Source organism: Fistularia commersonii, chromosome 5, assembly GCF_037954325.1.
Source record: "Fistularia commersonii isolate RoL2024-O1a breed Wild chromosome 5, RoL_Fcom_v1.0, whole genome shotgun sequence".
Lineage (NCBI taxonomy): Eukaryota > Metazoa > Chordata > Actinopteri > Syngnathiformes > Fistulariidae > Fistularia > Fistularia commersonii.
This window is the reverse complement of record NC_141288.1, coordinates 14,326,119-14,341,567: the sequence shown is the minus strand read 5'-3', so window position 1 is coordinate 14,341,567 and position 15,449 is coordinate 14,326,119. Positions and strand designations below refer to the sequence as shown.

The 15,449-nt window shown below is 38.8% G+C and overlaps 1 protein-coding gene across 2 annotated transcripts in view; it reads right to left on the bottom strand.

Moving 5' to 3' along the window:
* Positions 1-15,449, bottom strand: part of etv6 (ETS variant transcription factor 6) — a 28,486-nt gene that overhangs the window by 5,903 nt on the left and 7,134 nt on the right. For both annotated transcript variants that reach the window (XM_086146956.1, XM_086146957.1), the window contains exons 3-4: positions 3,767-3,931; positions 674-808 (exon numbers count right to left, since the gene is read on the bottom strand). In XM_086146956.1, coding sequence (XP_086003082.1) covers positions 674-808; positions 3,767-3,931 — 300 coding nt within the window. The remainder of the gene's footprint in view (positions 1-673; positions 809-3,766; positions 3,932-15,449) is intronic.

Below are 15,449 nucleotides of genomic sequence, written 5' to 3'. Positions count from 1 at the left end.
TACTCTTAATCAAGTTGACAAACACCACATGAGTAGGCTAAAACACATTTACGAAAAGGCACTCAATGGTGACTGATACTGAAGCCGGTTCACATAAAAAGCAGCACATCCTTGTTGAACCGGTTCCGCTACCACCAGCACCGGTCGACCAGTGTTACTGTCCAAGTGCCACATTGCTTCCCATCAAGGACAGAAAACTATCTAAGGTATTTCATCAATAACATGTTGGTAGCAACAAAACAAGAATAGTTGACTTTTTTCTTCTTTCTATGATACACATATGTCATCAGTGGTTCAAAAATAACTTAAGCGAAAAAGAATAATCTTTTAGTTTCTGGTTTTCTTAATGTCTTAACTACTTAGCAAAACTATAATTATTGTGTATAAAAAACAAAGTGTACTTATATACTTATCTTGCTGAACATTAAGACATATATTGCGACATTGTAAAACACAGCTCAACTTTCCAATAAACTGCACAAAGGAACTTAAGACAGTCTTAGTCATTATTGACAATTATTATTGATGTTAAGATTCTTTATCAGCATAAGAGAATGTAGTGGCTAAAGTTAAGAAGGATTATAGCAAGAGAATATGGAAATATATATCATTAATATCATTAGATAATTTCCACAGATTAAACCAACCAAACATCACAATACACTGCACCGACCTTCGAGCTTAAGGTGCTGTACAGCACTTTCAGGCAGTAAGTGGAAGGAGTTCCCTGGGAAGTAGGAAGACGGGTAGAAAACATGGGGCTTCCTCTGCTTCAGGATGTGCTGCAGCAGCTCATACAGGACGTCACCTACAGATATGTAAAGGTCAGAGGTCAACTGACAGTAGCAATTTACGCTGACACAGAGGCAAAAATCATCAGGGCCTCAAGAATCAAGTTTCCCATCACAGAGAAATAAACTACTCTCTATCTTACATGCTGCATGGAGCATGAGTAAGAAATCAGTATGTGAAAATGTTAACGTTATTGAGCAAAACACATCCTAAATGTATAATATCTACTCCAGAGAGGGTGGGAGATATGGAAATAAATATCACCATATTTAGATGGTTTTTTTGTTTATATCAAGACATGTAACTCACATGCCAGATACAAAACCCCAGTCCATTCACAGTCCTTTAGTATTTTTTGAAGATGAATTGTTCCTGCTTTTAAGCAGTATCTTTTGGGTTCTAGACAACTTTTTCTTTATTATTTTCCTTGCTTACTTCTAGCGATGTATTTCTATTTAATTTTTCCTCAAAGGTAAAGGCATATGAATTTGCAAAAGAAAAAAAACAAAATACTAAAACAAAATATAAGAGACAGTCATCGATCCATGTCTGGCAGCCCAAATATGTCTCTGAGCTAGACAATGTCAACACAAGAGATATTGACCTGCAATCTGGGTCAATGCAAAACTTTTCAAGGGAGTTTTCACCCACATTATTCAAAAAATGATTTGAAGTGTTTTTCCTCATCACTGGCACAAATATATAGTCTCATTGTTTTCAGGTAAAAAAGTTCAACTCTACATGTTGATTTTTTTGTGTACACCATAATGTGAGTTAAAACCTCTTCACAGCCTATTTACCAAACAACATGAACCCGATGTCGAGGGAAGAATGTGAGCCATTACTGTGAGCGATGATGTTAGTCCTCTTTCAGTGGCTACACTGGTGGTTACAGCAGGCTCATGGCTGATGCAGGAAGTTTACTCAATCATTAATGTTTTTTTATCCTCAACACTGCAAGCAATGACTTGGCTCCTGATGTGAAAGATCTACAGGTTGAATGAGTTATCTTCGGTAGAACAGATAACATTCTGAAAAACCTGCCCTCAATTACGTCTATTCAGCATGATCATAAAAAGGAAATGATTCTAATGAAGGAAGTTATAACCATACACCCCTTTCAGTTCTCACTTTCAGGTCTTGTGGCGTTGTGTTACAATAAAAGAATCCTATTTCCTGGAAGAGGAATTTGTTTTCTATGCATGTCTGTTACAAATTGAGTAATTTTGGTCCAAAATCTTGAAAAAAAAAAAAAAAAAAGGTGGCACAGTTGTGCAGGGGTGAGCGCTTCCGCTTCCATGTTCTCCCTTGTCTGCATGGGTTTCCCTTGGTTTCTTCCCAAAGTCAAAAACATGCAGTAGGTTAATTGGAGACCCCAGATTAACCAGATTGGTGAATGAGAGAATAAATAGTTGCTTGTCACTTTATGACATGTAAATGACAGTGATTGGTTGTATGTCTGTATATGTGGCCCAGTGATTGACTGGCGATTAGTCCTGCCTCTCGCCCAGTAACAGCTAGAATAGGCCCCTGTGTTTCTCATTAAAACGTACTCACTAAAATATTTTATCTTCATGGCAAAAAGCCCAAAATGGTGAGCCCTGTCAGCACTGTCTAATTTTCCAAAATGAGGAAATGAAAGCATTGCAGATACTATTGGGTCAAATTCTGAAAATGACATTACCAATCACAGCACAAATCCTGATACTGAAATATATCTTAATTCTCATGGAAAACATAATCAGAAATCTAAAGACTGTGATTTATGAACCTGCCCTTCAACAGAATAGAGCACATCCTCAAAAAGAAAATGATTCATACAATTAGAGGACTGACACGCTCCAGACTTTGTGTTCATTGCTTTAAATAGCAACACATTACATCTTGTAAATAATGAAAAAACATAACAGTTAAGGGAAAAGTTATTAGTTTTAAAAAATGACTAAATAAAGGAAAACCTCTATACTTTCTGATCACATATTTGAAGCTTGAAATGCCATCAATTGATTCATACATTAAAACACACAAAATGCATATTACTATTTTTACCAAATCAGTTTTACAATATTAAAAAAATCCCCAAATTCCCCTTTATTTCCTATGTTTATTTCTAGATTTACTTTTCACATACTTTATGAATTAGAAAACCATTCATTTAAGTTTTTTTCTTAATGTTTAATTCCAGTCAAATAAGTCTCTGAACATTAACTTCTCTGAACTCCATTACCATTGTTTCCACTTTTAGAGGCCTCATTCCAATATCATTTTTAACTTTATTTGTCACTCCAATGATGACAGAAGGAAACCACGGAACACGGGAAAGGCTTCGTCATGCAGCGTGTGTGACATTTCCAGAACAGTCACACATGATCTCCTTTGAAATGCCATTTAACTTCTAAAAACAAAAATCCACATAACTGTTAGGAGGAAAACACTGTCTTTGTTCCATTTGCGCGTGCTTGCCTGCTGTTGTTGCTGTGGCAACTGTTGAGGTTGGTTTGTACTTCCTGATCAACCGTCCCCTACTTCCTCCCTCAGCAGTCGAGCTGCAACAGTCGCCTCCCCCCACTGTCGGCTGACACTCGCCACCCTCCCCCCATCCACGACCCCACACCTCTGCTCCAGCTGACTTATTGACTTTAAATGTCTTAAATTCTTCTTTCAAGAAATTGATTCCATTGATTTCAGCAACTATCTTCATGTCCACCTTGGCCTTAAATTAGTTGATGGATATGAAATTGCCAAGCAGGAGCAGTCTTACCAACTACTTTGTAAGAGAAAGGCTTAGTTTTCCCATTTAAATAAAGCTGAAAAATATTTGCACCAATTTCTTAGGAGCATTCTGAGTGGTCAAGGGCCTAAAAGGTTCCCGTTAAGTAAAAGAGCCCCTTCTTTATGTTTGTTTTCAGGTCTACCTCCTCCTATTGGGCCTCCTCCTTCATGCACAGTTCATCAAGAGGCTGAAATAAAGTACCAGAGTGGGGTGAGCGGTAGCGGAAATCCTCCTTGGTGAGCAGCAGCAGGGCTTTGCCATTCATCTGGAAGGAGCTGCTGGTGATCGGGCGCAGTGCAAACTCTTTTTCTGCCCATCGTAGCCATTGGGCCACATCCTCTCTGCTCCAGAAGACTGGCTGCAAACCTACAGGAGGAAGAAGTTTGGAAAAGAGAGTACTTAGTTGTTGGGACCATGTTTTGACTGAACACACAAAAAAAAAAGATAGCAAGAAGGAGGGAAAGGCATTCAGAAAATAAGGCTTGGTTCAATGCAGAAGCAGAAGGGAAGAGGGGGTTGGGGTGAAGGAAGAAAGAAGGAAAGGCCGGAAGGAGGGGAGGGTGAAGGGGAGGGAGGAAAGACCGGGGGAGGGGGAGCAGAGAGGAAGGAAGGAGGCAGAGGCAGTAAAAAGGATATTGAGGAAGTGGAGATAAAAGCCAAAAGGAGGGAGTGATTACGGGAACAGCAGCACAGATAAAAGGGGGAAAAAGATGGAGGAGTGAGAGTCAGAAAGGGAGTGGAGGTTAGAATAAAAGATTAAAAGATAATGGCTTATGAGGGTGAATACAAAATGACTAACATGGATAGAGGGGATATGAGAAAGACGGTCAGACTGTTATTGTGCTGCTATCCGTTATGATCGCCTCTGCTCTTTGCTCTCTGAACTCAAGACAGACACATCAGAGGACAGTTTATTAGTCTGTGGATAAATAAGGAAACACAGAAGGAACAGGAAAAGAGGAAGCCTGAACAAAAGTATCTTTCTTTTCTTCTCTCACACTAAATTTTTCAGTGTAAAGCATTTACCGATGCTACATCGGTATTTGAAGATGCGCATGTTTAGAAACTCGGATGTGGAAAGAACAAGGTCACAAAGGTATCTAGGGGTTGTCCGAAATTAATTTGGGTTGTGATAAAGGAGGAGCATCAGCAAAAAGGAGCTTGTAGGGTGTTCCAACTCAAGTTTGAATGCACAAGTTAGCAGAAAAATGCTAATAAATAAAAAACCTACTTTCACTCATCTTTACATCTTTCCTTATTGGGATTCATGCTTGTTTTGGCCCAAATGTACTACATGCTCTATATGTACTATGCACTATACAACCAAATACATAACAAAGGGGCAGCGTGGCGCAGACAGTAGAGCAATCGTCTTTGGAACTGAACATTCCTGGTTTGATTCCCGACTCCTCCTAATGTGTGGAATTGTTGTTGAGCAAGACACTGAACCCCCAATTGCCTCCCTGACGCTGGTGGATGGCAGCCTACTGCTCATGGTTCATCCATGATGGGTTGATTGCAGAGAACGAATGTCCCCACAATAAAGGATAAATTATCATAAAACATGACATGTTTTCTTTAAAAAAGGGTAAAAATACAAAGCTAGACAACTACAGTTTTTTTTCCTCAATTTTTTTTATTCTGGTGTGTCGCATTCAGCATCATGGACACCCTGGACACAGCGTTTTTTTTTTCCAAAAACACTTCATCTCATTGGTGACACCCAAAAGTGCCCTGTTGTCTCATGACAACAACCACGTAGTAGTTCGAGACTTTGAAACAGCAGCTGCCAAAACGGGTGGGTAAGTCAATGAGGAAGTGTTAAAAATCAAAATAAATGGTAAATCCCCCGACAGCCATTTAATAAGATTTCAAAAAAACTCAGAGCGAAAAAACTTGCTGTGTAAGAAAAGTAAGAATTTCCTCAAGCAATAAATTCCAAATTTCAAAAGTATTTCTTTTGAAGGTTGAGAACAGGCTCAACCAAGATTTTTTTCCCTGCAGGACCTGAAAGGTCAGCTACTCTAAAATTAAACAGACATGACTTTTTACACAACACATACATGTTTATTACACAGGACCGTGCTGTTCTCTGGTTTCGTCAACTGACACGAATGTAACAGATAACGTCACAAGACAGGATTTCTGAAATGCTGTCAGATTGTCATTATCTAGTCTGAAAAAGCTGGACATATTTCCCTCAACCCTTATTTACCACAGTTAATACAGATCTCCCGCTGCATTGTATCATTTTGCCTTTTGTGTAATTCAACAATTTGAAGTATGACTCAGCCTCACCTTCCCTTTTAAACACACACACACTGAAACGCAAAGGTACTCGCAACTGTGTAGATCAACATCCACTACACCCACGTGGAACGGCGTCTACTTATGTCTTACTTCTCACTTATCGCTCCACCTCAAACACTTCCTCGGGGAGCCGGACAGCTGTTATCTTTGGCCGCCAATGTCACTGTCACACAAGTAATAAGAGCCTTGTAACCCCCCCACCCCTCCCATCCCAGGCCGTCAAACAAAGGAAGTTTTCACAGAACAATCAATATAAAATGAAACCCTGTCTAGATTCTAGATTGTCCGCTTCCTATTTCTTCCCTCCCCCATAATCCCAATATTCAGATGGCGGCACAAGAACTGGCAATAAACCCTGGTACGGCATTAGTTATCTGAAGGCTGCCAGACACTGGCCCTCAACTTGTCAACAAGGTCAGGGGTTGAGATACAGGTGTTTCACAACCACAGGAACCTGTGATGGTCAAATACAGAAATATAGTCCTTATTTTTAAACTGGATGAATTATTAGTCCTGGAAAATTATTTAAACGACAGCTGGGTTGGCCGAGGGCCAGGCTTCAATTATCTCCAAATGGCATGTTAATGTGAATTAAAAAGTTTGCATTATGTCCAACACTTGAATTTTGCGAAAACATTCCTATCAGTGAACAAAACGCTGATTAAGTTAGGTGACTGTGTATTTTATTCAATGTTTTAACATGCCAGATGAAGGCAAATAAGCGGGACATGTTGTTTATACTTCAACTAGTGCTCTTACACACCTATTTTAAATCAATACAGTCATAACAACAACACTTAGTGATCATGCCTTGAGTGAAAAATTCTATATTCATGTTGAATGTATTGATAACATGTTAAAACACAAATTAAAATATCCAACTAAAGCCAAAGCTCTGATTTTGTGCCAAACTGCATTGTTCCTGTGTCCTTTGAATCTGCTGCCTAACAGATGTTATTGCTTTAATTAAACTTCTATTTAGTTTCTAGCTGAAAAAAAAGCACTCCTCTTCTTGGCCAGTTTCCACTTTTCCATGTTATAAGCTGCAAAGGCCTCTGTAGAGAGAATATGTGGGTGTATGATATTCAAATGACTTCTTGTGCAATACGTATTAAATACGTGATTGCTTTTACTTTAGCATGATGCGAACACTTATAAGTTGATTTCAGTGCTGGAATTTGGGCTGTTTACAGTATCAAAAGGATAATTAAGGGCCATTGTATAACAATTTAACTGGGCAACACTGCACAAATGGAACTTCACTGCTCTGGAATACTAACTGCCTACATCATTGACTCTCTTTCAATATTGATTCAAGTTGCCATCTGTACTGCGTGCACCAGCTGTACATCCATCTCTTGTGGCAACTTGAGAGAACGGTGAGGCCGGGTCGGGCAGCAGTGCAGCCGGGGTCATAAGGTCATGGCTGCGGTATGCTCTCTCAGGGCCAGCGAGAGGTGTTGCTCTGCCAAAACCCCTCAAAGATCCGGTCTGCAAGCCTCAGCCATCTGCACGGAGCCCAGAGGAAGAAGCAACAAGGAGAGAAGAGGGAAGGAGGCGAAAAAAAATAAAAAAATAAGAGCGCCCCAAACAAATGCATCCCACAACACATTTGGCAGGAAGCAATCCAGTGTGGGCTTCGTTTCAGCACAGGAAACTTCCTGCGGGAAGGTTAGAGAGCGATACTGGGACTTTTCTTAACAGACAGAAGTGAGACGAAAGTGAAAAAAAGTTTGGGTTGGGGGGCTGATAGTGTGTGGGGAGAGCAGAAAAAAACAAGGAGAGATTAGACAGAATGGCAGGAACAAGAGAACTAAACACAGATGTAAAAGAGGAAGGAAAGGCAAACAGGAAGGGAAACAGATACTAAGCCAGTGATCAACTGAAGCCGACAGAGCGGGTACAACATGCTCAGGCCAGTCTTCCGACTGGTCATATCTATTCTTGGATGTAATCTATAGCTGGAGTTGGGTACGGGCGGGTGCAGGTCCCTGATTAACAAGAACTGCAGTTTTGTTATGAACTGTACCTTTACAAGTTCTGACCTACCACACTTAATTCAGGACCATCCTAATCAAAACAGAGCGATGATGTTGAAGGATGCATTACTTAAATTGCAAAGTGGACCCTCTGTATGGAATGGGTTTCTGAACTAACAATATTCATCTCCTTTTTCATTACAGGTAGACTTTTGAGAGTCTCATCTGTCATAAAGTGACAAATCTTTTCCTTCCTTTGATATGCGTATTTGTCCTGCTTGCTAATGCTGTTACTCAGCTGCCAATTCCAGATGTTTGCTACCGAATCAAAAAAAAAAAAAAATCAGGTGGCATTTCATATCTATGTGCTATAATAAGGGAATTTGATTCTAAACATAACTTGCTATCTCAATCATGATTTTCTTACCTTGATGTGAAAAGAAAAGGAAAAGCACAAGCCAAAGCTTGAAAAAAACAAAAAAACAAAACAAGGGCACATTTCCCTTTAGACACACTTCATTCGAAACAGTCAAACACTTCCCTGAAACTTGTTCTGCTATTTTCCATCATCATCATCTGCTCCGGATTTGTTACAAGTTTAAGGCAGAAAATCTAATTTAGTTCAACTTTTCATTGGACTTTTCAGAGAACATCTTAAATTTAAGTGTTGGGAGAGTTTATATGTCTGTGTGTGTTGCATTATTGTTTGTGGGGTCCAAAACCCCTGGCATTGAAAATACTTGCAAGATCCAAAATGCTTTAAGACTCTGTTGTTTGGGTTTAGGGCACAAATTAGCTGTGGTTCAAACATTGGGTAATTTAAGTTTAGAGAATGTGTATGAGTCAATGACAGGTTCCCACATATAGAATAACATGTGTGTGTTTGTGTGTGTGTATTTACATTGAAAAAAAAAAAATCTAAGGCACAACAGGAGCACGATCCCAAGCCCTTAACTAAATCGTGGGCTTGAAATCCTCTCTGATGACACATAATTTTCACTCTGTGGTTTCTCAGGCCCCCGCTCTTGCTCATGAAGATATATACACACACACACACGCAGCACATGAGTTGCCAAGGCAACTCCTAAGCGCTTGGGGTGATTGAAGGGAAGAGCAGGATGAGATCACCAGTATCTTGTTTCGTTGCAGTCATACAGAAGCCCTCCACTTCCCTTGCCGGCCAGACAAGGTAATGAAGTCTGTCCTGTTGTAAAGCTTAAAAGGTCCCGTCCAGAATGACAGTTTATCTCTAAATGTCACACCAACATGGGCACAATTGACCGCTTTGCTTTTGTTCCCTTTACAGAAACTTACGCATCCTACCCTTTTAAAGGTGCTTTTTTTTACGTCAACGTTAATATGTCCTCGGAATTCCTATTACAACAGATCTGCCTGAATTTGACTATTTTGCCCTCTCTGTTACCTAGGGGACTGTGTCTTTTGGCATTAGTTTGTTTAAAACAATGTATTCTTAGGCATCATTCACTGCATCATTCAACAGCCTGAAGAGGCACTTTTGTTGACAGTATTTCAACTATTTCAAGTGGTGAGAATGCATATGGTTTTGAATAGGCGTTGCAGCTGCAAAATATGCAGCTGCAAAATATGTTTACCTCCAGGCATTAAAGATGCTGCTTTAATCTGCCACCTATCCATGTTGTGGAGACTCGATTCAAATGCGACCCTATTTTGTGATGTATTAAATATCTTTTAAAGTGGGACTGTCATGATTGTGGAATATTGGATTATTAATGAATTATTTATATTGTGGTTGTTTTACCGGCACCTGGTAGTAATGTTTGATGTGGTGGCCATGCACATAAGCTGCTCGACAGCTGCCATTAACCAAGTGGAGGAGAAGAGGCTACTATTAATACATTTCTGATTTGATGAGCGGCTTGACAAGGCCCAGCTTCACTTGTAAATTGTGGAGATAAACCTGACAAGTAAATGAGTCAACACAGTGGGCAGTAACAAACAGTTCCATAACTGAGAGTGACAGACTGCTGCCAACAGATGGTGAAAGAAGGGCCATGCTTAGCATTTCAAAACAAATAAAGCAAAGAGCAAAACTAAAACAGCCATTAGTTAAGGCAACATTTTTAAATATGTACTGGATTCTACCTCTGCTATTCTCCAAACCAACTGAATACCTGCAAGGGATCAAAGCCTCCACAGTTGAATTAGTAGTTAAACCGGTAACAAATAATATATCAGAAGACTGAGATTATGATAACGCTAATAATGCATTATATTTGGTCACACTCCCGAAGTATCATATCTGTTATCCCCTCTTGCAAAAATATGTTTGTACAACTACCCACTTAATTATTGAGACAGTAATAAAGTAAAATATTCATAGATTTTAGTTTACTCCTTGTTCCAGATGGTACAACACAAATGTGATGCAACTTCCTGTTTGTAAAAAAATATATGCGTTCAAAGCATTCCTTTCTGGCATACTCAACTGTCAAAACAGCACAAGCCAAATATGCTTGGAGTATCAGACATGCAATGCCTACAACTGTACAGTACACCATTGCAAAAAAAAACAAACAAAAGAAGAACTACATCTTTATTAGTTACGGGACTTTGTGAGGGTAAATCATAAATGATAACATTTTGGAGGGCAAAATACCTTAAGTCTTAAATCACCTGTGGGAACTATTTAAGGAAATGCGTTTACTGTTAAGAAGATATACATATATAAATATACATATATATTGTATATATATTATATATATATATATAATATACAAAATAACACTGAGGTAATGGTCATCATCGACACAATGCTGAGTTTAAAAAATATATAATTTTAGGGGTCGTTGGATTGAGGGCAAGGTAAAAGCTATTGAGCAGCACTTTGTGGGGGAGAGGGGACTATTAAAAACAGACAATTTTGGTTCTTATTATTGCCAAAGACCTGTTGAATGACGATACGCAGTGTCATGTATTTCCTGTACCTTGTTTCCTATTGCTGTTCAAACTTAAAACTGGAACCAAACCAAGCATTTGGCCATTTGAATCAAACAGGAACATGAAAAATCACATTTCCTGTCAGCAACCTGCAACTTCCAACATTCTTGAAATGTACAGGCAATGTGTGTGATGTACATTAGAACAGCAAATCAGCTACAAATAAAGACCAGAAAAAAAAAAAAAACTGTGGTCCTTAGTCACTCACTTCGGTAAATGTTTGCCTTTCCTCTCGAAGCAGAAGTAGGCGGATATTAGTCTTGCTATCTCAACAGAGAAAAAGGTTTTTTTCAGACAGAGGAGTAAGGAGGAAAGGAGAAATGGAGGAGGGCGCTGGCCATGACCTTCTGACACCCTCACTCAGGGACATGTGGGTAGGAGAGAAACACATTTCCGCCATTAATCCTTGCATATTATCTATCTCCTTTACACTTCATTTCAATTCACAAGGATTCCGGAGGGTGCAGCGGGGAAAATCCAAATGCATTTACACACACACACTTTTACTTTTCAAACAAGAGAATTCCACCCCGAACTTCCTCCATGAGCAAGCTTGTGCTTGTCCCCATCCAGCAAAACTGGACTACATCCAGTCAAAACAAACATAAAACACATCATCAATCACACTCAACATTTATGGTCAGGAAGTAGCGCGACCTGTTTTTGATTGTTTGTTGTCGAGCACAGTCACATGCCGGCTCTTGCAGGGTAGTTCCTGAATCTAGTCTTAACTGCCATTCTTCCTTTTGTTCAAGATCCATTTTTTTCTGTTTTTTTTTTTTTTTATATACTAAAAAGCAGAAGCTTTGGAAGACGCAGGCACACATGCACATACACACATCTGTACCTTTTTTCTAAAGAAAATGTTTCTATTGAAGTCATCCTTTGCACAATAAAACAACTAAATAATCCCATCTAATTCAAATAATTAACTTTTTTTCAGAGAAATGAATCTGTTAGCAAAAAAAAAGAAAAAAAAGAATTAACAACATATTTTGAGCTTTTCGAACATGATATGACTCATCTTATCTCAAACCGTTAACTATTGTTCTATGATATCACTTCTTCCCCAATTTGTTGTGTTGCAATTTGCTACTGAGTTTCAAGAGGGGCCGATCCTGTGACCAGGAGACTCTCAGTGTGTTACAAGTTTTCACCAAGAACATAAATCATCAGCCTTTTCTTTAACAAAAGCACTATTGGTTTAATAATGTCAAAATCCTTTGTATTAGTTGTGATGAAGAAACCATATGTAGTAACCTGCTTATCACAAAAAACAAGAACCCTGGATATGTAATATAAGTCAAAAATGCAAAGAAAAACAACCTAAAATATCACGAAAAACACTCCCTTCAAATCATTGAGGGATCATATTGATGATTTTTAAATCGTCACAGAAACATCAGAAAATCTTGAACAAAAATTGTATTTCTTAAGTGTCTAATGTTCTTAGTTATAAATTCTAAAATGATAAATTAGTCTTTCTGTTTCACATTTGATTGACTGTAATGCTATTGTTGGAATTTTCCATACCTTAGCATTTTTCATGACATATTAACTGTGAATTGTGGTTTTATAGTATTGTATGTATTATTTCCAAACAAACAATAATTTCCAGGACCTTGTACAATGAGGTATAAATTAGTTGATTTTTTTTTTTTTTAAATAAATTCATTAGGATTATTATTTGTTTATTTTCTTTAACCAGTGTAAGCCATGGCCTCAGCCACATAGCAGATTCCTCTGAAAGTTATCACAAAACACTTGACTTTAATATGAAGTTCTGTGGTCTAAATCAGCGCTCCCCAACCCCCCCGTCCACAGAGCGGTACCGGTCACTGGTACAAAAAAGGTTGGGGACCACTGGTCTAAATGAGATGTGGATATTTCAAGCAGTCCCACATCACATGCAAATAGAGGAGGAGCAGGAGTGAAAAAATGCGTAATTTTCATAAATACATCATACTAACGAATCAGGATTGCAGCTATTCCATGCATTCATCAGTGTATTTCAAGAAACTGTCATATACCTGAAGAAAACACCTCTTTCCTGATAATAAAAAACTGTATAAATATTGGAAACACAAAGCTAATCTACAGAAGGATATGACACCAGAGTATGTGGTTAGAATAAATAAATAAATAAATAAATAAATAAATAAATAAATAAATAAATAAAGTAAAATAAAAAAAAAAGAGACCTTTGAAGAAGACCTTTTTCAGTTTCAGGTGCTTTTCCGATTTAAACTATAAAAGCTGAAGCATCAAATAATTAGTAACAAATGAGTGTGTTCATTGTAGCATTTGGAAAAAAGCAACAACCCCCCACCCACCCTTGAGACACTATGAGGAGCGTGTCGGGAACAGGAAGAGTAGTGGGCTACATTCAGCTCCCTCTCTAGCATGCAAGAACAGTTTCCCTTTCAGAGGAGAAAAGAGAGCAAGTTTTACCACACACACACACACACACACACACACACACACATAGAACAACAACAACAACAACATTTATTCAGGAAGTGCTGTCTGCCCACACAGGAAATTCCTGAGGACAAGAGCCGCTTCCAGGGGCAGGAAATTTCCCCTCAGAAACACCAAAACCTGCATACACACAGACACACACACACACACACACACACACACACTTTATGACACTAATTCCCTTTCACAGTAAAAAGGGTAGCAGACCACAAAGAGTAATAGACCAAAGGACATTAGTGGCGATTGCAGTCATGTACTGTAACAGTCAGTGTACACCTACACAACCTGTGGCAAGCTTGACACAAAGACACAGGATTCACGCGCACTCATCCACCCACTCATACAAACATGCATAGAGCAAACCCAGCTGTAAGTGCATGTACAAACACACAGACACAGCCAGTCTTGTTTCCATGGACATCGCTTTTCTTTGATTATTTGTTGGGATCTTTCCAGTCTTGAATCCTTTGGCATAAATTACGTTATTCATTTATTTATTGATGAAATATTGTAATCTGTTCTTCACTTGGTGTGTAGGAAAAATGCATCCAAACACGGAGACATCACTTTTAAATATGTTAGACAACATACTGATCTTTACAGAAGAGGAAGCTTACTTTTATTCAAAGGACATAGAAAGCCGTGAGAACACAGCATCATCAATCTAACTTCCTCCATATTTGATTGCAATCGATAATTTGATAACTCTTTTCTTGTAAATGCTTTTTAATGTAATCTCTTGATTGTTTCTCTCACTTTTTACTGTTGCGATTTCTCAACATATAGATTAAGTTAAATCTTAGGGATGCTTAAGTGATTTCTTCTCTTAAACGGAAACTAATTGTTGATTTACTACTGTTATCTTGGTTTACATGTTGTTCAGTATAAAAGGTGTTTATACTGAATACTTTGATGTTATTAAATGGCTTTTTATGTTGTGATCTCAGAGCAAATAACTTCACTGACTGGCCAGCTGGTGACATTTTCTAGCTTCTTACTCAATATCTGTGACACACTGCTTCCATGAAAAACACAGAGATTGAAAATAAGCATCTTTAGTGCCATATTGGACAAACTTCCCCACATCCCATATTAAATGTGCCTTCTGAAACTGAAAAGATCTCTGTGTATCGCATCAGCCAAATTTGGCTGATTTGTTCCAAATTGTCGATCATGTCAACAAAAACTGTTAAAATAGCAATGATGCCTAGATATGATGAGGCCTTTAAAACAAAAATATTTATTATAGCAATTTAACTGAGAGCCTGTAGATCAAACAAGAAACTACATGGAAACAAACTTGAGAGTCAGCTAAAAACACTAAGGGGGGAAAAAAGACAACATAATAAAGCAAGTTAATAAAAGTGTGTTTCGGAGGGACTGATAAGAAAAGCCAATTTATTCCAAATGTGCCTTTATTGCATTGCGCTGTGTTGCTGTGATATCTGTCTGAAAGGGTTAATATTGAGGCTGGTAGCATTCTTTAGAGTGAGGAGCAAGCTGCAACTCTCCCCATCTAATCCACTTCCTCCCCAGGAAATGGAGAAGGCGGATTTCTGCCCACACTGCAATTTCCTCCCTCATTCTTTTTCTTTCTGTCTTTTCCCCCCTCCCTTAACCTCCCCTCGCCTCCTCCTCCTTTCCTTCCCTCTCCTCCCGCTCAGGACAAAACTCCCTCTGAGTGTGGGGGTTAATGGACGCCTCATTTCCCAGCACTAGCATGTTTAGATAGGAAGGAGGAGAAAGCACAAGCGGAGGTGTTTTTCACTGTGTGAGTAGTGACAAAGACATGTCACTGTCTCCCCGGTAGGGGAGTGGATTCCAAAGGGATCAACCATATATAGACGGGAAAGACATTTTCCTGTCCGACATGGATGTGTTGGATCTTTGAAAGTGTCTTTTATATATCTGGATAAATAAATAACCATCACAAATCGGTAAAGTCACTCATCAGTTTGCTCAACTGGAGTGGCGTAGACCTGTTGAATGCTCTTTTTTTCTGCAGCATTACAGAAAAAGCTGTGCAAGCGACCCTTACTCCCCACTCAGGTCCTGAAGTTCACAACAGCAACAAAACATAAAATAAACTGGTTAAATATTGACAGGGCAGGTTGGACAAACTAGCTCAGGGTTAC